Source organism: Schistocerca gregaria, chromosome 2 (assembly GCF_023897955.1).
Source record: "Schistocerca gregaria isolate iqSchGreg1 chromosome 2, iqSchGreg1.2, whole genome shotgun sequence".
In the NCBI taxonomy this organism is placed as follows: domain Eukaryota; kingdom Metazoa; phylum Arthropoda; class Insecta; order Orthoptera; family Acrididae; genus Schistocerca; species Schistocerca gregaria.
In genome coordinates, this window is record NC_064921.1 from 506,521,914 (window position 1) to 506,547,039 (window position 25,126).

General features: G+C 39.3%; 1 protein-coding gene across 1 annotated transcript in view; it reads right to left on the minus strand.

Moving 5' to 3' along the window:
• Nucleotides 1-25,126, minus strand: part of LOC126328907 (cytoplasmic dynein 2 heavy chain 1) — a 906,666-nt gene that overhangs the window by 655,476 nt on the left and 226,064 nt on the right. Inside the window, exons 12-14 of the mRNA XM_049996078.1 lie at nucleotides 24,112-24,281; nucleotides 23,849-24,038; nucleotides 4,136-4,363 (exon numbers count right to left, since the gene is read on the minus strand). Coding sequence (XP_049852035.1) covers nucleotides 4,136-4,363; nucleotides 23,849-24,038; nucleotides 24,112-24,281 — 588 coding nt within the window. The remainder of the gene's footprint in view (nucleotides 1-4,135; nucleotides 4,364-23,848; nucleotides 24,039-24,111; nucleotides 24,282-25,126) is intronic.

A 25,126-nucleotide genomic window follows, 5' to 3' on the forward strand; every position in this document is an offset into this window, starting at 1 on the left:
GCTAGTAGAAATTATACACAAAACAATACTATTTTCTGTCATACAATCTTTGAGAAATTCCTGTCTGATCCTAGTACAAAACAATATTACTTTCTGTCATAAAATCTGAGAAATGCCTGTCTGATTCTAGCCTGTGTGACCCTAGGTACAGATTTATTGTGCCCTGAAAGAGGAGTGCATCGGTGTTTTAAATGAGAATACGGAAGTGTCTAAAGGTCATTTCTGGGCACACTTCAGCAATATCTTCCTTAACAAGCTGCCACCAACATATTTCACAAGTGGCACAGGATTCATGCATGATATTTTATTCAGATTGCAGTGTAAATTATTGTACGCTAGAATGGGCTAGGACCAGACAGCCAATTCTAAAAGATTTTATGGCAGAAAGTAGTACTGTTGACGCTGAGCATTAGGCTTTAAGTAAATATCATTGTTGGCAGGTGATGGCAGCAGCTTTATCTGCAACTGTACTTCGTGAATGGTGGAGGCATTGGCTTTGGATGTTTTACGTTTTATGGTTTGAGTGGGGACACACACACATATGCAGCTTGTTTTTAAGTCATGACTAGTCCCATGGTCACAGAAAAAAAAAAAAAAGAAAAGGGGGTAGGTTATAACTCAGGACTTATGTAATCTTTATATTTCTGTCAGTATAAAGACGACAGTTTTATCTGGTTTCCTTTTTTTAGCACTTGAAAATGAGATAATGTTGTCCCAAACCATGTTGTGGCTATAATCACATGATTGACAACTGGACTGAATGTCCTACATATTGTCTCAATATTGTTTCACTTTTGTTTCACTACGTGTTGAAGACACTCACCACAGTACTCCTCAAACACCCAAAATGACATGCAGTTTTCGAATTCCGCATTCTACACTCGGACAGCATTCACTCTGATACTGCATACACCATGTGTGTGTCTGACTAGCAGTCATTCCTTGCCAGATGATGCTGCTGTGACCTGGACAGCTTTATATTGACAGTTGGTTGGTGGCAATAATGTTCTGCCTGATCAGTGTATTATAACTAGCATATAGTGTTACATTTAGTTTTCCCTTTCGACATTGTCAGCATTTATTGAATGAACACTAGTTTCAAGTTTTTAAGCATCTACAACACCAAAAATTTCAATAAATTAGTAAGTTTTATCTTAGATTCATCTGTTCCCTAACAGAAATCTCATTTTGTGTACTATTTTAAAAGATAATCAGGAAGCTAATTTTGAAGTTATTATCTTCTGTTCTGTAAGACAATGCACCAGAAAAACTTTAACCTCAATGTGAATGCTGTTTTCAGGCATAGGATGAGTTAGTTGACATTTGTTAGCAAATATAAATTGCCCTGACTACTGTCAAATGACAGGAAGCTGCTGTAAATGTGTGTTGGGAAGGCTCCCAAGAATCGTGTACCACAGATACTATCTTCTCCTGTAGATCCTGTGCCTTCTACAGGGCAAACAGCATATATCACTACTCATTCACTTGACTGTGAGTTGTGTGTCAGTGGTAGAGCTAGATACCCTGTAGAGTATAGTCCTGTATAATTATAAGCTACATTGTTACTCTTTCTGAGAATTTTTCTTAAATGTTGGGATTGACTACCTGATAAACTGTGTTCGACATCACGATTATTCAAGAGTGAAAAGGTATTGATTTATACAAGTGACATATTGTGTAATACCTTGTGTGTAATGTTAGCAGTTCTATGCCAAGAAGTACAGCACTCAATAAAAAAAAGTATGCCTTGGAAAAAAAGTTATGTGCGTTTTTCTGAAAGGTAGTCCCACATTTTTCTATGATCATCACAATTGCAAAACCACTTCACAAATGAAGCCACTAATAAGCATTACCTTCTGCAGCAAGAGGGTCATCTTTAGACTGCGAATGTACCTGATGACTGCGAATGTACCTAATGAAGTACCTCTCAAACAACAGCCTTCGCATGTATGATTAGTCTGTTACAACCAACTGCATGAGCGCAGTTCTAACAGCGCAGGGATGTTGGAAGCCACTGAGAAAACAGCATGAAACCATCTGGTGATAGTGATGCACATCTGAACAAATTATGCCTGTCAACTGGGCTATAAGGTCATTCTAAGATCATTCCAGCAACTTTCAGGGAAGGATGAGAAGACCAGCCTTCCTCACAGAGTTTCAACAAACCTCAAAATCTGCAGCATTGTTTTAAGAACTGATTGTAACCCCCTGACTTTGAGTCAAGCAAAAGACTGAGCCAGACACTTATAAGGTTTTCTGGTAAGCTTTTCTGTGACTTCCTGGACTTGCACTGTATGGTTAAGAATTGTAGGTTCCCCACAAATACGTCAGGTGTGCATTATACATAGAGCCTGCTACTCAGATAGCTGATTTTGAACATAGTTCAGATTAGGTGACTATCCCTCCAATTCAGATAACAATATCTCTATGAGACCTGGTAGCATCAGATCAAGATCGAAAGAAATACACCCCCCCCCCCCCCCCCCTGCACCCAAGAGTAAAAAATCCTAGTGATTAACTCCCAAAGGATTTGTAACTAATTGCCAGCTTTGAAGCGCTTCTAAAAAATAGTGGAGTTCATGTAATGCTAAATACAGAAGACTAATAAAAACCTGACATTGACAGCAGTGAGATTTTAGGGGAAAATTTAAGTAGCTGTCAAAAGAACAGGCTAATGGGAAATGATGGAGATGCTGCATTTGCCGAAGTTGGTAAAACAATAAAATTCACTGAATTCATTGAGATAACAAACTGAAACTGCATGTGAGATTGTTGGGCAAGATTCAGAATGAAAGGTGAGGACAAACTTACATTCAGAACCTGCAATTGATCGCAAGACAAACAACAGAAAACTTTACAGAAAGCCTAGCAGTACCACTACATAAGTTCCATAACTGTACAGTCATCAGTGTAGAGACTTTAATGAGCAAACAATCAAATGGGAAAATTACAATTTGTATTGAGTTGTACGTTTGTCCTACCAATGGTTACTGGAAAACTTGACTTAGATGCAAGTATGTACAACATTAATATGCTGTGCATGCTAACAGGAAATAGGCCTTTTTTCTGTTTGGATCATTTGAGAACAGGTCCTGATACCCAAAAGTAGTCATCAGTTAAATAAAAAGAACTGAATTTCACAACTTTGAGGATTTTTCTACTCACTAATGAGGAAATATTTAATTGAGTTGTGCAGAAAAGTAATGTGTACCAGAACTTAACCAGAAGAAGGGGTCAGTTAATAGAACACATCCTAAGGTATCAAGAAATTATCAATTTATCATCAAGACATGCCTTAACCCTTTCCACTCAGATCTGCACAATCGTGCGGGTTCGATTACAAATTTTTCGTGTTTCAGCTACATCGCTTTTCTGCATCACTCTAGACTGCAGCAATGGTGCGAGCTCCCAGCTTCCGTTTGGCAGCTGTTTTATTTCAAGCTGTGACCATCTGAACGCAACAGATCATTTAAAACTTCAACAACAAGACAAAGGCATGCTTTACCGAGATAAATGCATTCTGTTTTCCTACATTTCATTAGTTTAAGGAAATTACTGCATCATTTTAGACTGAGAATCTTTCACTTAAGGTGTGTAAGGTGTCTAGACACTTTCATGAAATGCTACTTGCGTTTTATACATGTTTGAATTTTGAGTAGCACAATAATACTGGTGACTTCTTGAATAAACTATCACTATGCGAATTTTTTCAGTATTTTTACCTGATTCTACATGTAATAATGTATGGTAATTGGTACATATCAGACAACGTTTTAAGACGTTTTCTATCAGGGTGGAAAGGGTTAAGGACCAAGTCAAACATCTGACTTGGCACATGCTCCTATGTTCTTTCCGAACTTCACACAGGCTTTCTCATTAAGCTATGAGAATAGCACTCTGTCATTTCGGCATACAGAGGCCTTCAGCACAGCCTCAGTGTGAGAAGGATGATCTTATTCTTCCGTGGAGATGAGTTGAACATTTGCATCCAGGTTAAATACCTAGTCTACCGCACAGTTTTAATCTTCACTAATGTTCAATGAATATATTCCACAAAAAATATTGTTTTGTCTCAAACTGGCTTATGTAAACAGCAAATATGCAGAGATAGAAACCATTAAAAAACAGAATAGACCTTATTCCGAAGATTGCAGTGATAAGCAGCAAGAATGCTGTTCTCTCGTGAAAGACGTTCAACAGCAGCTTGAAGACGAGACAAATAGCCTTCTATAGTTTGACTGTCTCCCCATGTGACATCGCCTTGTTCTTGAACAAGTCGCTCCAGTTCCCGTGCTGCCACCAACATCATTGGCCTTTGTGAAGGTATCATTCGATCTCCAATAGTGTTATGAAAATTTGCTATCTGTAAGTAAATATTAAAACATCTGATAAATGGCTGGAAATCCAAATCACATGTTCTAATTAGTAAATACAAGTAAAGGAAATTAAGAAAATTATTGAAATATATGTATTTTTAAACTTATTAGCAATAAATTGAGCTCCTGAATGAAAACATTTTCTTCATATTTTCTAAAGAAACTAAAAAGAAAAAACACAGACTAATTTGTCGCAATTGCCTCTCATTTAGACTAACAATGGGAAATATATTGCATGATATGTGGTATTGCCATTAGAGGCGGGATTACGCAGTGGGGAAAACGTTGATGTATAACAGTGTAAATTAAAAGATCATCATTACATTGCATCAATACTTGTTCCATAGATCATGAATACGACATTTCATAATGACGTGGAACATGTCAGTTTGACATAAGGTTTCTTTACACAACATATTTATTTATTTACTTTTTTTTACAATTACTACTTCATATCTCAAAATTCATCTATTGAGCAGAAGGAGTTGTCATTCAAAAATTCTTTTAGTTTGTTTTTAAATGCTGGTTGGTTATCTGTCAGACTTTTAATGCTATTTAGTAAATAACCAAAGACTTTTGTGGTAGCACAATTCACCCCTTTCAGTGCCAAAGTCAGCTTTAACACAGAATAGTGAGGGTCATCCTTCCTTCTTCCTTGTACATATGATTTGTTATTATTTTTGAACTGAGATGGGTTATTAATAACAAATAAGTGAATAGATGTCTTGTGAAGGTGCTGTGACTACGCATAGTTCCTTAAATAAATGTCCGCAAGATGATCTTGGATGGGCTCCAGGTATTTTTGTGCACCACAATGATTTGACTTTTGGAGGAAGTATGTTGGTGATAGCATGATTAGGACCAACAGTAAAGATACCCATTCCATTCCTTCAAAACATTCCTTCAAAACCACATTCCTTCAAAACCTCAACACCTCCTCCACATTTCACTTCTACTAGTCCTCCTCAGACCAACATGCCATTTACTCAATGTCTACCTCCAGTTCAGGGATGGCTAAATGAGTACTTCTGTCCAAATAAAACATACCAACCACCAATGATATCTCCTTTCCAATAGCTGCCATCCACACACAAAGAAATCCCTTATATACAACTTAGCCACATACGGTCATCACATCTGCTGTGACTAGCAGTCTCTTTCCCTGTATGTCAAGGGTGTTGCTGAGGTCTTCGCAGACTTATGTTCTACACATTGGCTACACAGTCATCCAAATTAGCCACCTATCCACTGATCAGCTGCAAAGAAGCGCCCTTCTCACAACTCAGTACCATCCAGAACTGGAGCAAATGAATCACGTTCTCTACCAGAGTTTCAACTGCCTCTCATCAAGCCCAGATATGAGAAATATCCTCTCCACCTCCTTCACAGTGGTATTCCAACATTTACCCAACCTACCATATTTACTCGAATCTAAGTCGCACTCCAATCTAAGCCGCACCTGAAAAATGAGACTCGACATCAAGGAAAACAAATTTTCCTGAGTCTAAGCCGCTCCTGAAATTTGAGACTCAAAATTCAAGGTGAGAGAAAAGTTTTAGGCCACCCCTCCAAATCGAAACAAAGTTGGTCCATTGTAACGTGAAAAACAACTGAGGTCAAATAGATGAAGATACAGCTACAGTAGTTTGGTTCGAGTCGTAAGCTTAACAGTTAAGCTTTACCAAGCAGCATTGCTGTGTCTCAGGCATCTATCCATATTTATTCGCGTAGCCTTACTTTTTCGCGTGCTTCGTCTGGTTTGAATCAATTGCTTATTTTGCTTTGATCTGATAAGTGCCGTTGTCTTTATTATAGGGGTTTACATCATTCTAAGCTGAAAATGCATTATTGTACTGTGTCAAGCATTGATTGTCGCATTCTGATCATGAGTGTTTCCGCTCGCGGCGTGGCTTGCTTTTGTGTGCGCTACCGCGGCTTACAATTAAAAAAAGAGAGGAATTGTCTCATAAGCGAAACAATGGCAAGAGACTGCTATTTGTTGTTACTTACACTGCTGCTTTGTTTGATACTGATCAGCAAGGACCAAATCATAAACTGCGTATGAAAGAAGATCTTCTGAATGACAGTTTAGCGAAAATTTTTCTCCTTTTGAAAATCTTTGCAGATGCCCCTTTAGTACATTACATTCTGCACAGAAATTAGAGTCATCTTAGATTTAAAAATCTAGTCAGTTGTCGTGCTTCATTTCAGACTGTATCACTATTCAGCATATGAATAATATGAATATAAACATGACATGATATGTATATTCTTCCACATTAGCTGTTTTCTCACTCTAGTTTCGTAGTTTATTAGGCAGACAGGGTTTTAATGAGATAGTAGCAAACACAAAAGAATACATGGCATAATGTTTACATTCTTCTACCTTTTCTTTTAATTTATTTACTGACGCAGAGGTTTTGGCACCAGTATTTATCTTTGTGCCAGCAAAGCATACCTGTGTTGTGCTACATATATTTGACGGCAGAAGTTAGATGTGGCAACATCTACCAACATTTTTCAGAACTTCCGCTTACTTTGCACTCGATTCTAAGCCACAGGTGGTTTTTGGATTACAAAAACTGTAAAGAAAGTGCGGCCTGGATTCGAGGAAATATGGTATGCCATATCCTTTCCCCTCCATGTACTGTCTCTCCACCTCTGCTCCCAACTTCATTTTCAATCGCCCCTATCCCTGTAAGAGAGCCAGATGCAAGACATGCCTCATACATTCTCTTGCTCTCACCTACTCCAGTTCTGTCAAGGAATTTCCTAGCTCATCAAAGGCTCGGCCACCTGAGTAAGTAACAATGCAGTCTATCAACATAGCTGCAACCACTACACAGCATTCTAGGTGATCATCGCCATTAAAAAATTGTCTGTCAACATGAATGGCCACAGCCAAACTGAGGCTTCACACATCTGAACACTCCCACAGTAATCCATTTTCCTCCACTCTTACCCTCCTATCCCTCTCCCTCTCCATCCTGCACCTATTCTGCATCTCCAACTGACATCATTTCTCACCACAGCCATGGCTCAGAACTCAGAGATGACAACATCCATGTCTGTATCAGTTATGTATATGTGAGTATGTGTATGTATTTCTACGTCTGACAAAGGACTTTGTCCAATAGCTAATCGAACTTCCTATTTTTACATCTACTTTTCAATGTGCTGCTCAGTATCTCCTCTCTGTGGTGGGATATTAATCTATACTAACTCAAACAAGCTGTTGTACTAGCTACACATCTATCCATAGCATAGTAGACTATTCTTCCAAACTTGAGCTACCTGTCTTCGACTACTCTTCCAAACTTGCGCTGCCTGTCTCTGCTCAGAGGTAAATATTTTAAGTTCCTCTTTGAGATATGATACAAGTGCCTCTTTATGTAGTTTATTAAGCATGTAAATTTTTCAGCTTTTTGAAGCTCCCCTTTACCTTCCCTTGTCACTTCATACCTTAGTTTTTCAACTAATTAGTGACTACTGTATCATTTACCCCCTTCCTGGAGACTGAAATGATTTGCAGCTCTTCTCACTTACATTGTTCTTTAGTAATTTTATGCACTGCTTTTTACATAGAGCTTTGTATGACATACATTTGTCTTTGGCAGCATTGTCATCTATTTGTACCATTTTCTTCATTATTTTCTTATCTTTCTAACCCACGCAACAAATGTTTGCCTTTAAATGTTAAGTTCTTAATGTAAGATTAGAAAATAGTGTTTTCTGGTGAGACATACAGATTTTAATTGATTATAATTTTCAATTGATTAATTAAGTCATTTTCTTTGCATTAGAAATATTCAGCTATGTATTTCCAGTCTAAATTTTCTGATGCAGAGCCTGTGCTCACTTAACAGAATTAAGAAATCAGACCATACATTCTCTGATAATGATGATGCTTTTTGGGTGAGGAAAAATATGATAATGAATGAATCAGAGATGGTAAAATAGAGTGCATTTACTAATCTGTTTTAGGACTCATCCCAAGCACCTCACCAGGCTTGGTGAACCACTTCACCATTCAAGATATAAGCTAATAATTGGAAGATTACCTATTCATCATCAGCATTATCTGAATGAAAGTAATCCATGAATGTCATTAAGTTATTCCTACCAATGAGTTGATTCCATTATCAGTTCAATTCAGTTACTTTTGATGAGTCATATTCTCTACTTTGAAAAGATACCTAGGATTACACTAAAGAGTTGAGAAAAAGGGTTACCATTGTGTCTGTCTATGATGCAAGCCATATCAAGTGTGTTTCTATGAATGATGACACACTTAGAGGCCTATTTTCATGAAATACACAATACCATACGACAGAGTCCAAGACTTCTCAGATTCTTTTGCTACGATCAAAAGTCAACCCAAACTGAGAGCCTTTCAAATGAAAAGTTTTGGCTTTCATTTGAATTTTCTGATAAGTCTGTTTGGAAATTGCATTCATTGTGACTGACCCTAAGAAAATAGAACTATGAATGAATATTCACCATGGAGCAGAAGTAGACAGTATACGTTCAGTAAACTCACACACTATAAATCAAAATATTCTGGACTGCTGCTGGCATAAATGCGAATTACATGTGAAAAGTCTTATATTAACTCAGTAAGGAGCAGGCACATACAGAAAATTATTTCTAGGAAAGTATAAGAGGATAGGGCAGGGACAGCCAAGAATTCTGTATGTTCTAATTTTTTGTCCAGCTTTCCTTCTTCCTTCAGAAACTCAATAGTGAGTCTTAAATAAAAAAATAATTCCAGGCATGACCCTTGACTAAACAAAAGTATTTGTAATAATATGTAACGTTTCCATACTCTCTGTTCAGTATGATTAAAAACTGCTGCAACTGACATTGTAATAATGTGTGCAATTCACAAAAATTTACTGTTATTACCATCGATTTCATCACGTGCTCCATGTCTGCATATTTAGCACAGAGTGCTTCTTGATTTACAGAAGAACAAATTCCATACAAATTATATTGCAATCACAAAAATCTTTGGCTCTTTCGTCGTCGAAAAATTCTTTAAATTCTTTATGCATTGTTCTCTCATTTCTTTCCATAGGAAGATTCTAAAACACAAAGGCCCATGTAGTGTAAATAGAATTCCGGTAAGTTGTTCAAAATTAATAGGTAATGTCGTTAGTGACATAGGTAATGCATCACTGGTGCAGGGAATTTTTCCAGCCAAGATAAAATATGCAATTGTTAAACCTCTTCATAAAAAAGATGACAAGAGAGAGTTATACAATTATTGTCCAATTTCCTTGCTCAATTCTTCTTCCAAAACAGTTCAGAAAGTAATGTACTTAAGAGTAGTCTCAAAATTAAGTGTAAACAATTAACTCAGTGTATGACAGTTTGGATTCCAGAAGGGCTGCTCAACTGAGAATGCTATGTATATATTCACTCATCCAGCAGTACAAGCCTTAAGTAATTACATATTGCCAGATGGTATTTATTGCGAGTTTTATAAGGTGAGTGATTGTATAGATTATGTTATTCTCATAGCAAAACTCAAATTTGATGGAACTGATGACTTCACACGCAGCTCGTGTGAATCATACTTAACAAATAGAGTGCAAAAGTTTGTGCTGAATAATTCAAATAATGTCAGAAGGGTAGAATGTTTTAGGGACTGGGGAGAAATCATAAAGAGAGTCCCACAGGGTTCAATTTTGGGTCCATTCCTTTTTCTTATACAATCCTGGAAATTGAAATAGAACACCGTGAATTCATTGTCCCAGGAAGGGGAAACTTTATTGACACATTTCTTGGGTCAGATACATCACATGATCACACTGACAGAACCACAGGCACATAGGCACAGGCAACAGAGCATGCACAATGTCGGCACTAGTACAGTGTATATCCACCTTTCGCAGCAATGCAGGCTGCTATTCTCCCATGGAGACGATCGTACAGATGCTGGATGTAGTCCTGTGGAACGGCTTGAGATGCCATTTCCACCTGGCGCCTCAGTTGGACCAGCGTTCGTGCTGGACGTGCAGACAGCGTGAGACGATGCTTCATCCAGTCCCAAACATGCTCAATGGGGGACAGATCTGGAGATCTGGCTGGCCAGGGTAGTTGACTTACACCTTCTAGAGCACGTTGGGTGGCACGGGATACATGAGGACGTGCATTGTCCTGTTGGAACAGCAAGTTCCCTTGCCAGTCTAGGAATGGTAGAACGATGGGTTCGATGACGGTTTGGATGTACCGTGCACTATTCAGTGTCCCTGCGCAGCATTTGTGCACCGCCGCCGTCAGTGTCAGCCAGTTTGCCATGGCATACAGAGCTCCATCGCAGTCTTTAACACTGGTAGCATGCCGCGACAGCGTGGACGTGAACCGTATGTGCAGTTGACGGACTTTGAGCGAGGGCGTATAGTGGGCATGCGGGAGGCCAGGTGGACGTACCGCCGAATTGCTCAACACGTGGGGCGTGAGGTCTCCACAGTACATCGATGTTGTCACCAGTGGTCGGCGGAAGGTTCACGTGCCCGTCGACCTGGGACCGGACCGCAGCGACGCACGGATGCACGCCAAGACCGTAGGATCCTACGCAGTGCCGTAGGGGACCGCACCGCCACTTCCCAGCAAATTAGGGACACTGTTGCTCCTGGGGTATCGGCGAGGACCATTCGCAACCGTCTCCATGAAGCTGGGCTACGGTCCCGCACACCGTTAGGTTGTCTTCCGCTCACGCCCCAACATCGTGCAGCCCGCCTCCAGTGGTGTCGCGACAGGCGTGAATGGAGGGACGAATGGAGACGTGTCGTCTTCAGCGATGAGAGTCACTTCTGCTTTGGTGCCAATGATGGTCGTATGCGTGTTTGGCGCCGTGCAGGTGAGCGCCACAATCAGGACTGCATACGACCGAGGCACACAGGGCCAACACCCGTCATCATGGTGTGGGGAGCGATCTCCTACACTGGCCGTACACCTCTGGTGATTGTGGAGGGTACACTAAATAGTGCACGGTACATCCAAACCGTCATCGAACCCATCGTTCTACCATTCCTAGACCGGCAAGGGAACTTGCTGTTCCAACATTACAATGCAAGTCTGCATGTATCCCGTGCCACCCAACGTGCTCTAGAAGGTGTAAGTCAACTACCCTGGCCAGCAAGATCTCCGGATCTGTCCCCCATTGAGCTTGTTTGGGACTGGATGAAGCGTCGTCTCATGCGGTCTGCACGTCCAGCACGAACGCTGGTCCAACTGAGGCGCCAGGTGGAAATGGCATGGCAAGCCGTTCCACAGGACTACATCCAGCATCTGTATGATCGTCTCCATGGGAGAATAGCAGCCTGCATTGCTGCGAAAGGTGGATATACACTGTACTAGTGCCGACATTGTGCATGCTCTGTTGCCTGTGTCTATGTGCCTGTGGTTCTGTCAGTGTGATCATGTGATGTATCTGACCCCAGGAACGCGTCAATAAAGTTTCCCCTTCCTGGGACAATGAGTTCACGGTGTTCTTATTTCGATTTCCAGGAGTGTAGGTACGAAGCCCACACCTACTACAGTAGTACAAGTTTATATGCCAACTAGCTCTGCAGATGATGAAGAAATTGAAGAAGTGTATGATGAAATAAAAGAAATTATTCAGATAGTGAAGGGTGACGATAATTCAATAGTCATGGGTGACTGGAATTCGGTAGTAGGAAAAGGGAGTGAAGGTAACGTAGTAGGTGAATAGGGACTGGGGCTAAGAAATGAAAGAGGAAGCCGCCTGGTAGAATTTTGCACAGAGCACAACTTAATCATAGTTAAGCAGAGGATCAAGTAGGTAAAAAGACGAGGGCTAGTAGAAATCCTTGGGTAACAGAAGAAATATTGAATTTAATTGATGAAAGAAGAAAATATAAAAATGCAGTAAATGAAGCAGGCAAAAAGGAATACAGATGTCTCAAAAATGAGATCGACAGGAAGTGCAAAATGGCTAACAAGGATAGCTAGAGGACAAATGTAAGGATGTAGAGGCTTATCTCAAGAGGGGTAACATAGATACTGCCTACAAGAAAATTAGAGAGACCTTTGGAGATAAGAGAGCCACTTGTATGAACATCAAGAGCTCAGATGGAAACCCAGTTCTAAGCAAAGGAGGAAAAGCAGAAAGGTGGAAGGACTATATAGTGGGTCTATACAAGGGTGATGTACTTGAGGACAATATTATGGAAATGGAAGAGGATGTACATGAAGATGAAATGGGAGATACGATACTGCATGAAGAGTTTGACAGAGCACTGAAAGACCTGAGTCGAAACAAGGCCCCGGGAGTAGACAACATTCCATTAGAACTACTGACGGCCTTGGGAGAGCCAGTCCTGACAAAACTCTTTCATCTGGTGAGCAAGATGTATGAGACAGGTGAAATGCCCTCAGACTTCAAGAAGAATATAATAATTCCAATCCCAAAGAAAGCAGGTGTTGACAGATGTGAAAATTATCGAACTATCAGTTTAATTAATCACAGCTACAAAATACTAAAGCGAATTCTTTACAGACGAATGGAAAAACTAGTAGAAGCCGACCTCGGGGCAGATCAGATTGGATTCCGTAGAAATGTTGGAACATGTGAGGCAATACTGACCCTACCACGTATCTTAGAAGCTAGATTAAGGAAACACAAACCTACGTTTCTAGCATTTGTAGACTTAGAGAAAGCTTTTGACAATTTTGACTGGAATACTCTCTTTCTGGGATTCTGAAGAAGGCAGGGGTAAAATACAGGGCGCGAAAGGCTATTTACAATTTGTACAGAAACCAGATGGCAGTAATAAGAGTCGAGGGACATGAAAGGGAAGCAGTGGTTGGGAAGGGAGTGAGACAGGGTTGTAGTCTCTCCCCGATGTTATTCAATCTGTATATTGAGCAAGCAGTGAAGGAAACAAAAGAAAAATTCAGAGTAGGTATTAGAATCCATGGAAAAGAAATAAAAACTTTGAGGTTAGCCGATGACATCGTAATTCTGTCAGAGACAGCAAAGGACTTGGAAGAGCAGTTGAACGGAATGGATTGTGTCTTGAAAGGAGGATATAAGAAGAACATCAACAAAAGCAAAACAAGGATAATGGAATGTAGTCGAATTAAGTCGGGTGATGCTGAGGGAATTAGATTAGGAAATGAGACACTTAAAGTAGTAAAGGAGTTTTGCTATTTGGGGAGCAAAATAACTGATGATGGTTGAAGTAGAGAGGATATAAAATGTAGACTGGCAATGGCAAGGAAGGCATTTCTGAAGAAGAGAAATTTGTTAACATCGAGTGTAGATTTAAGTGTCAGGAGTGTAGCCATGTATGGAAGTGAAATGTGGACAATAAATAGTTTAGACAAGAAGAGAATAGAAGCTTTCAAAATGTGGTGCTACAGAAGAATGCTGGAGATTAGATGGGTAGGTAACATAACTAATGAGGAAGTATTTAATAGGATTGGGGAGAAGAGAAGTTTGTGGCACAACTTGACCAGAAGAAGGGATCGTTTGGTAGGACATGTTTTGAGGCATCAATGGATCACCAATTTAGTATTGGAGGGCAGTATGGAGGATAAAAATCGTAGAGGGAGACCAAGAGATGAATACACTAAGCAGATTCAGAAGGATGTAGGTTGCAGTAGCATGGAGAGCTGCATCATACCAGTCACAGGACTGAAGACCACTACAACAACAACAACATTGGGCATTAATAATGTTTTGCTGTTTTTTTCTCGGAAGACCGCACAGGATTAGCCGAGCGGTCTGAGGACGCTGCAGTCGTGGACTCTACGGCTGGTCCTGGCAGACGTTGGAGTCCTCCTTCGGGCATGGGTGCGTGTGTTTGTCCTTAGGGTAATTTAGGTTAAGCAGTGTGTAAGCTTAGGGACTGATGACCTTAGCAGGTAAGTCCCGTAAAATTTCACACACATTTGAATATTTTTTTCTCGGGATGGGGAGGGGGGGGGGGGGGGGGGGCATTGTTAGGCAGGAACCAAAGAATGCTTCGGAAACTAAACTTCTGTATTTGATATATTTCAAACATCTACTTTCGTATTACGTAAACATGCAGTTCAAATGCCAATGCGAATCAAACATCTTTCCAAAACTCGTTGTTTGTTACTGGATTTCGTTTCCTAAAGTGCTCGGAAGTATAAAACCACTAACCTTTCCATAAGCCATTTTCCAATAACACAATTTATTTAGTTTTTATTTCGTGATCATGGCTGCAGTGATTTTGGAGAATACAAAGTGAAGTCGGTGTCACGTTTTCTCGAAGAGTGATGCAACATCTTTTACATTGTTTTTATTCGAAACTCCGAATTTACTGTACAACATTTATGTAAAGAGAAAAAAACAGCGAGATAGTATTATAGGAAAATACTAGCTGGCAGATAAGTGGTAACAAAAACATTATGTAAGTCGTTCAATAATTAAAGAAGAAAAGTCTGGAGCAAGAGTCTTGAAATACGAGTTTATTGAGCCGTGTAGCATGTTCTTCAGATGATCATAGACTACCGTGTAGCTAGCACGTTTCGGGTTTTTGAGCTCTATCTTTGCAACAAACATTCGCAGATACAGAAGCAGTTACTAGAACGCATTCCGCCAACGTCTAAGTTCTCCAGCCATCGGATCACCCAAAACCTCAAGGGCAACCGTTCCGATTCCGTGGTCCAAATATACAGAGCTACTCTGGAATGGAAATCCTTAAATAGGTTTTACAAGGCATGTACAAACTGAATTATCATCCAGGGTGTTACCTTCACTGGGAACTTGATTAGCAGAAAAATATGGAGAGGCGGCTTGCAAGTACGTCAAAGAACAGCAAGATAACATAACGTGAAGACAACAATAACAGCTGAATGGCTTTTATTACATTTCTAGGTGTGGAGGGATACATAAAAACTGGCATTATCAATATACTGGATGTGAAGTAAAACCATATTTTAAAATTAAGAGGGTGAATCATTCCTCTACAAGTAAATCAACATGTACGCAGGTAAAGAATCTAGGCTTTAAATTAAAATCGGTATCTGTACAACAGAAGGTCTACCAGGTCCTAAAGCAGTTCGGAAATTTTACATACAGTAGAGTGCCTCAGCTGTAAAGTAACTGGGAGGCCAAGTCGTTTGTAACCGGCAGACTTCATAACTTAGAAATCGTGGATGGGAGACGAAAGCAAGTAAACAATAGCGGGCAAGTTAGAGAGAGAGAGAGGGGGGGGGGGGGGGGGGGGCAGGGAGCCTCATGGTAAGGAATAAGTTAGAACAAAAAGATGGCTAAGCCTTCTGAACTTTGGTCGATGAGCGCGGTGGCCCTTATAATTGAGGTGCTGTACTGTACAAGTCTTGTCATTCATAGTTTCTTACAGGGTCAACAAACGCAGCGCTACTAATAATATCACAATTAACATTGATTGGTTCTTGGCAGAGACAGTGTTGTCAAACATGCCCCGCTCGGCTTTCAAATCACAGTCTGTCAGTAGTCAGTGTGCTCGGCTCAACTGTTGAATTCAGTTCTGCACACAGTGAAGGGCAACGTTTTGTAAACTGACAAGGTAGGTAACACTCATTGTGTCATATTTCATTATGTGTAATAACGAGGGCAGTTTTATTTACATCCATCGTTCCTCTTTCTCCAATAAAGGTTGCCCACCAATAATGACTGTGGCTGCACCATGTCGATTGGTTTTCAAGATAGCTAGCTTTCAGATCCAGCACTCAAAGACTGGTTGGTGAAAGGACCAACAGGCCTTTATAGTGCTAAATATGGATTATGTCCAGGGACCCTCATTAACATCCATACTATGGGAAGATCGGCTCTTACAAGTCACATGACAAAATCCAAGAAGCTCGTCACGAAAGTAGCAGCCATGAGAAGCATAGTTAGTTTATACATCTACACCCGACCGGCAGCGACCACTTCAACCCAGCAGACAGATTCTACTTCCACTACCACATCTGCAGATTCTGCTGGGTCAACAACAGTGGCGTTGGGCGCTGGAATTGCTACGCCTTCGTAGAAGGATGTCACTGCAGTGTCAAGACCCAGGGATAAACTGAGAGGAACTGATCGGATGGCAAAGGACAAAGAAACAAATGCGGAAATATTGTGGTGTTGGGAGTACATCGTTTCACACAAGTCACTGCGTAGTTCTGCGAACGACATGTTACTTTTCCCGACAGTGAAGGGGCCAAGAGCATGTGTTTACAAAAGGACAAAATCGGTTACATTGTGCAATATGGACTAGCTCCCTTCTTTGAGTTTGAAATTAAATCTGACCTCGTAAACAAATCAGGGATTGTTGTGTGTTTTGACGAATCCTTGAACAAGGTGTGCAAAAGAATCCAGATGGACATTTTAGTGCGTTTTTGGGACATTAAAAAAAGTCTGGTGTGCACCCGTTACTACGCATCGGCTTTTCTAGGCAGTTCGATGGTAGCTAAGCTACTCGAGTCCTTGAAGAAAAAATTCTCGGAGAAAGAAAGAAAAAAACTTTTACACATATCAATGGACAGCCCTAACGTCAACTTCACGTTCTTAAGGGAACTTAAAAATTTTTGAAAGAAATTGGAGTAGACACCGTTTTATTGGAAATACGACCTGGTGGGCTTCACGTTGCTCGTGGCGTCTTCACATCTGCAATTCAGAAAAAACAGTGGATGATAATTCAGTTTTTACGTGCCTTATACAATCTTTTTAACGATGTCCCTGCCAGAAGAGCTCTATATATTTCGACAACGGAATCAGAACTGTTGCCCTTAAAGTTTTGCACAATCCGATGGCTGGAGGACGTGTAAGCTGCTGAGCGAGCTCTAGTAATGCTTCCGTTTCTGCGAATATTTGTTGCAAAGCTGGAAGAAAAAAATCAAACCACTGCAGAGGAGTGGAGGATCACCTCAAGGACAAGCTACTCGGTCCGAAAATTGCCTTTTTCAAGACTCCTGCTGGAGAGTTGGCACCTTTCCTATCCGATTGACTGCTTCCACTGTTCCTCCACCCTACTTTGACAGAGATAATGGAGACAACGATGACACAATTTGTCCAGTCGACGAAGTTCTCGCTGTCAGTTAATTTGGACAAAGAATCCAGTCTTTTGGGTGTGAACCACATCAAGATTGGATTCATCGTCAAGAATGAGTTCATTCAAAAATATTTGAAAAATAAACCTAATTTAAGAAATTAAGTACTAAAATAAAGATCAGAAGTAAAAATTTAGCAACACGAAAATCCGAAAAGAAAAGACTGTAAAAATGCACAAAATATTTTACGGATAAAATCTCTTATTATTCTAAAACGAAAGAAAGTAATTAAAGGCCTTTAACAACGATTACACTGCAAGCTTTTGTATTTAAATAAAAACAATAATAAAATCAGAAAAATTGAGGAATGGAAGAGGTAAAAGACACACTTGTCCTTACAGAAATAAAATTATAGAGCGGGGAATGTACTAGCTCTGCTTGACACGGGCTTTCGCTCTAAAACTGGACTATTTTCATACGAGAGCAAGGTACGGATGTCATGCTACCTGTCGCTTGACTGGTGCTGCATTCTGTTATCCTTTTATAGGATTAGTTAGAAAGAAGTAGTAGCGAACGTTAGAGCTGTTCGCAGACGACAAGGCAATTCACCGGCAAAAAAGAAAGTAGAAAAGAAGCGAACTGGTATTGCTCTGCATGCCAGAACACTTCGTCTTTTCTACACTATAGAAAAGTCGAAGTGTTCTGCCATGAAGAGACTTGTGACACTGCTCAGTAACACATTATGCAGTTTTTTTGAAAGGTCAATTGTACTTTTTGCCATCGATTGCATAATTTTTTATCTATGAAAGAACAACATTAAATATGAAAACTAACTTAAAGTTCGGTCCTTTTTTAGCGTGTGTTACACGTTAAGTCATATCAAATACAAATGTGCCGATAAAAAATGACTTATCTTCTGGGCCTGAAATTTTTCAAATGGCTGATCCTCAAAGTGTTACGTTTTGAATGAGAGTTATAACGCCCTATGATTTACGAAATTTACTGCACATTCTCACACGTAACTTAAATCAATTTGCATGAAAATTTACTTTGAAAGTAACGCTTCTCAAGCCAATATTCGTAACATTTTCTAGTGATCTGTTAGAAATGTAAACAATCGTGATGTCACGCACATCAAATGCACGTTAGTTGTTATGGACGTACAGCATAATCTTCGACCTAAAGCCTTTGAAACTTTTCGGTGTCGGCGAACTGGTCTGTGAATTGTGTAAATTACCCATTTCCGATGCAACTAAACTTTTATTTTGGTGCTTTTCTCTGATTTATGTTTCATTGCTGCTGTATTATTCAGCAGTAGTGGGCTAAAGTTCTTTGTCAGAGTATCAGATCTTACACGTCAAACCTACAGAACTTTAACTGAAATCTAAAACAATGAAAAATCGCGGAATTCTAAAAAATTCCCGGGTTTTTCCTGGATTTGCCCCGGATGAAAACATTCCCGGGTTTTTCCCAGATCTCCTGGGCCGTATACATCCTGTGTTATAATAAACCCCATTACAAATAAAACAACAGGAGAGATGGTGAATGATATTTTCCAAACAAGAATAAGGCTGTTTTTTTTTTAATAAAATGAACTTTCCTATTTAAAAAATAAATAAAATAAAATATAAATAAAAAGGAGGCCGGGGGAGGGGGGACACCACACCTACTATATTCAGTTCTGTACAACAAATAAATCATACCAACACAGCAGAAGTAAGTATGGTAGAATGCTCCAAATTTCTGGATTATATATTGATGAAGAAGAAGCACGTTTCTGAGGTTCTGAAACAAGTAAGTTCATATCATTGGTAATCTTGGAAACTAATGAATTAACCTCCTGACATATTTTGGATATTTTCACTGAATAATGTCTTGTGGAATAATTTTCTGGTTCATTCACTTTTCATTCAATGAAGAAAGTGTTGATTGGACAAAAGCAAGTAGTAAGAATAACATGGTGTTCAGCCAGGAACGTCATGTAAGTACCTCTTCAAGGAGCTAGGTGTTTTAATTGTGCAGGCACAATACATATGATGACTAATGAATTTCCTCATAAATAGCCCCTTACAATTTGAGAAGAGCAGTGATGTCTACACCTACAACACAAGAGGGAAAAAAATTACATTTATTAGACATTTTTAAAGCTGTTGGTGGCTCAGAAAGAAGTTCAATACACAATAACACAAATTTCTGATCATTTGCTTTTAAATCTAACTCAAAATTAACGTTAATAAATAGATCCAGAAGGCCAGGAGAGAATTTTTGCTAAAAAGAGCAAATAAGCAGTTGTTAGCATCCAATTTAGAAAATGAATTGAAATCATTTAGCTCCAGTATGATGGATGGAAGGTGGAAGGAATATATAGAGGGTCTATACAAGGGCGATGTACTTGAGGACAATATTATGGAAATGGAAGAGGATGTAGATGAAGATGAAATGGGAGATACGATACTGCGTGAAGAGTTTGACAGAGCACTGAAAGACCTGAGTCGAAACAAGGCCCCGGGAGTAGACAACATTCCATTAGAACTACTGACGGCCTTGGGAGAGCCAGTCCTGACAAAACTCTTCCATCTGCTGAGCAAAATGTACGAGACAGGTGAAATGCCCTCAGACTTCAAGAAGAATATAATAATTCCAATCCCAAAGAAAGCAGGTGTTAACAGATGTGAAAATTATCGAACTATCAGTTTAATAAGTCACAGCTGCAAAATACTAACGCGAATTCTTTACAGACAAATAGAAAAACTAGTAGAAGCCGACCTCGGGGAAGATCAGTTTGGATTCGTAAAAATGTTGGAACATGTGAGGCAATACTGACCCTACCACGTATCTTAGAAGCTAGATTAAGGAAACACAAACCTACGTTTCTAGCATTTGTAGACTTAGAGAAAGCTTTTGACAATTTTGACTGGAATACTCTCTTTCTGGGATTCTGAAGGAGGCAGGGGTAAAATACAGGTCGCGAAAGGCTATTTACAATTTGTACAGAAACCAGATGGCAGTAATAAGAGTCGAGGGACATGAAAGGGAAGCAGTGGTTGGGAAGGGAGTGAGACAGGGTTGTAGTCTCTCCCCGATGTTATTCAATCTGTATATTGAGCAAGCAGTGAAGGAAACAAAAGAAAAATTCGGAATAGGTATTAAAATCCATGGAGAAGAAATAAAAACTTTGAGGTTCGCCGATGACATTGTAATTCTGTCAGAGACAGCAAAGGACTTGGAAGAGCAGTTGAACGGAATGGATAGTGTCTTGAAATGAGGATATAAGATGAACATCAACAAAAGCAAAACGAGGATAATGGAATGTAGTCTAATTAATTCGGGTGATGCTGAGGGAATTAGATTAGGAAATGAGACACTTAGAGTAGTAAAGGAGTTTTGCTATTTGGGGAGCAAAATAACTGATGATGGTCGAAGCAGAGAGGATATAAAATGTAGACTGGCAATGGCAAGGAAGGCGTTTCTGAAGAAGAGAAATTTGTTAACATCGAGTATAGATTTAAGTGTCAGGAAGTCATTTCTGAAAGTATTTGTATGGAGTGTAGCCATGTATGGAAGTGAAACATGGACGATAAATAGTTTGGACAAGAAGAGAATAGAAACTTCTGGAATGTGGTGCTACAGAAGAATGCTGAAGATTAGATGGGTAGATCACATAACTAATGAGGAAATATTGAATAGGATTGGGGAGAAGAGAAGTTTGTGGCACAACTTGACCAGAAGAAGGGATCGGTTGGTAGGACATGTTCTGAGGCATTAAGCGATCACCAATTTAGTATTGGAGGGCAGCGTGGAGGGTAAAAATCGTAGAGGGAGACCAAGAGATGAATACACTAAGCAGATTCAGAAGGATGTAGGTTGCAGTAGGTACTGGAAGATGAAGAAGCTTGCACAGGATAGAGTAGCATGGAGAGCTGCATCAAACCAGTCTCAGGACTGAAGACCACAACAACAACAACAACAACAACAACAACATGATGGATTTACTGGAATTATGGGAAACCTATAAATGGATTGCAAGTAAGTGGATTAAGGGTGTAAAATATCCGTTTTAACAGCAAAATTTGTAAATTGCTGAAGAAGCAAATGGTTGTGTTCTTGGTACAACAGAAACATGTAAATGACAACAGGAAAAAGTTAATAGGAATTTGTGCACCTGTCAGAAGTTCTATGTGTGAAGCATACAACTACCACCATCATAACTGAGCAAAAGTTCTCCCCAAAAATCCAAGAAAATTGGTGCTACGTAAAATTGCTAAGCAACTCAAAGGCTTCTATCAAGTCACTCATTGACCAATCTGGTAAGGCAACACAAGATAGCAAAAGGAAAGCCAATGTTTTAACTTTGATGTTTCAGAAATCAATCACACAGGAAATTGTACAAATATACCATCGACTGATGGTCGTACAGAATCCTATAGCAAGGGTGCAGTAATAGGCATCCCTGGCTTAGAGAAGCGACTGAAATAGCTGAAAACAAATAAGTTATCAGACCTGGTTGCATTTCCAATTCAGATTAACTGAGAGTACTCTATGGCATTGGCCCATTACTTAGCTTGCATTTATCATGAATCTCATGACCAGTGCAAAGTCCCACACAACAGGAATAAAGTGCAGGTGATTCTTGAATGTAAGAAACATAACATAATGGACACACAAAATTAGAGACCAGTATCCTTAATATCAATTTGCTGCAGAATTCTTGGACATATTTTCAGTTCAAATATAAAATGAACAAATTTCCTTGAAATGGAAAAGATTCTGTCAAAACATCAGCACTGATTTAGAAAGCGTTGCTCATCCAAAACTTAGCTTGCCCTTTCTCATGATTTTCTGCAAATGATGGATGAAGAGCAACAGGCAGATTCGACATTCCTAAACATCCGGAAAGCATATGACACAGTGTCCCACTGCAAATTGTTAACATTGGTACGAGCATACGTATGGGGTTCCCAGATACTTGAGTGACTTGAAGAATTTTTAAGTACAAGAACCTCCTACATTGTTCACGATGGTGAGTGTTATTAGAGACAAGGGTACCATCAGGAGTGCCCCCAGCATGATAGGACTGCTCATATTCTCAATATACACAAATGAATTGAAAGACAGGGTGAGCAGCAATCTGCAGTAGTTCCCTGATGATGCTGCACTACATAGGAAGGTGTCATCATTGCGCGACTGTAGGAGGATACAAGATGACTTGGACAAAATTTGTATTTGGTGAAATCCATAGCAGCTTGCTCTAAATGTACCAAAATGTAGGTTAATGCAGATGAGTATGAAAAACAATCCCATAAAGTTCAAATACAGAATTAGTAGCACGATGCTTGACACAGTCACATTGGTTAAATATCTAGGCTTTACACTGAAAAGTGATATGAAATGGAATTAGCTCTCAAATATGGTTTTAGGGAAGATGTACAGTTGACTTCAGTTTATTAGGAGAATTTTTAGGAAAGTGTTGTTCATCTGTAAAGGGGACCGCATACAGAACACTAGTCAAGCTTTTCTTGAATACTGTTTGTTAGTTTGGAAATGCACCAGGTCCAATTAAAAAAAAGACATTGGAGCAACCCAGAGGTAGGCTGCTAGATCTGTTGCTGGTATGTTTGATCAACAGATGTGTATTGTGTGCTAAACTCTGGAGGGGACACAATGTTCTTTTTGTGGAAAACTATTGAGAGAATTTAGAGAACAAGCATCTGAAGCTGACTGTGGAACACTTCTACTGCCACCAATGCACATTTCAAATAAGGACCACAAATATAAGATAACAGAAATTAGAGCTTGTACAGATGCATCTGGATGGTCATTTTTCCCCTGCTACATTTGTGAGTGGAAAAGGAAAGAAAATGCCTAGTAGTGGTATGAAGTACGCTCTGCCACATGCCATACAGTGGCTTGCGCAGAGCTCATGCAAGAAGTATACATGTGGTCAGTGTGGACGACTTTAAAACTCACAAAAAATTACAGATAAAGACAGAGTTTCAGGAGAAGATCAGCTTATTTGAAAATGCCATATTATTAAATTGATAAATAAGGAACAAACTTTTCATAATTTAAATAAACAAAGAAAAATAAGCACCCATTTATGTTCTGCTCATTACTGTAAACATAAATTTGACATTGATAATATAACAATTTTTATGGGGTAATGAAAATAAACCATAATTAACTATTCCAATAGCGAAATTTTTCTGTAATTCTAGGCTTAAATTTTCTGCTCTAGGATTAATCCATGTTTAACGCAGTTTGAAGATTTCCTTTTTTAGTAAACTTCCCAAGTTGTATTTGTTTACACGTAAGTTCATGTACCATCAAAAATAAAAAAAATAAAATACATGTCCCACTAAACATTATGCAAATATACAAACATTTCCTTAGAGAACAAATTGAAAAGGGAAGATTGCAAGAAATGAACAAAAATGTTTGAGAAAGCATAATACACTCACTTGTTCCAGAGCCTTTGCCTGACGCATGAAACTTGCTGCTAACTCAGCTGTCTGTTGTACATGAGAAGGAATCTTGTATCCTAGTACTGAAAGCTGACGTACTTCATGTATCAGACTGACTAATCGATGATCATAGTTGACTCTCATTAGCCTGCCTTCAAAATGCACAACTGGTTGATCTGTTTGGAGGCTGAAAATTATTTTTTTCAGTTATAAAAATAAATTTTACAACTCCAGTTAATGAAAATAAAAATTATAAATACCTCAGCTTCCTTGTACGTACAGCACTTCCAACATCTCTTGTCCAGTTATCAAACTGCTCGGAAATTTGTTCTTTGACGTCTCTTATTAATTCACTCACTGCTGTATGAAGTTCACTGTATCCACTTAAATCATGAAGAATAATACTGCTGATATTCTGAATTTCACAAACCTGTTCAAAAGGTACAAAATTATGGAATGAACTAAAATGATTCTCTCTTGTGATTTTACAAATATTATGTAAAAGGGTGGAAGTTAAAAAAGTTATGCAAATGGCAAAAAAATGTCTTCCCATGACATACATTTGAGAGTAAGAGATACTGTGGAGAAGGGGTATAAGATGTACAAGGTAAATGGAATTTTTTGGCCCCAAATAAATACAAAGTACAATGTACAGTATTTATAACAATGGAAAAAATCAAATTTTGACAATATAATGTAACTGGATGGATAAAAAATCTACTCAACAAGCAGCATCAGAACACACACATAAAAGAAGAGTATAATTAGGCAAGCTTTCAGAGCCAGTGGCTCCTTTTACAGGCAGAAGGGTTGAAGGGGAAGGAAGAGGGGTGAAGGAAAAGGTCTGGAGAGGTATAGGAAAAGTGGTAGATTTTGGAAAAGCCACCCAGAACTACTGGTCAGGTAGGACTTAGCAGACAGGATGAGACGGCAAGACTTCAGCCCAGTATTTGGAAATTGCAACAGCTTCAGAGCTTGCACACATCAGATCCTCAAATGTACATCTTGCAGGACATATTCTATATTGGTGTATGTGTCTGTAGTTTGCTGAATTACATAGGCACCATCCACCACCCATCTGCCTTGCTATATGTGCTGCACAGTTTTCATTTCATTAAAACTGTAACATCATCTTTCACAAACGGTTATTCCCTGGTCTATTTGTTTGTTTTCCTGTCTCTCCTAGTGACTCAAAATATCCATTGCCCTATTGTACACTAAGAAACATTCAGTTCTGGAATGATTTTTTGCATGTCTCATGGCCATAAGTCACAA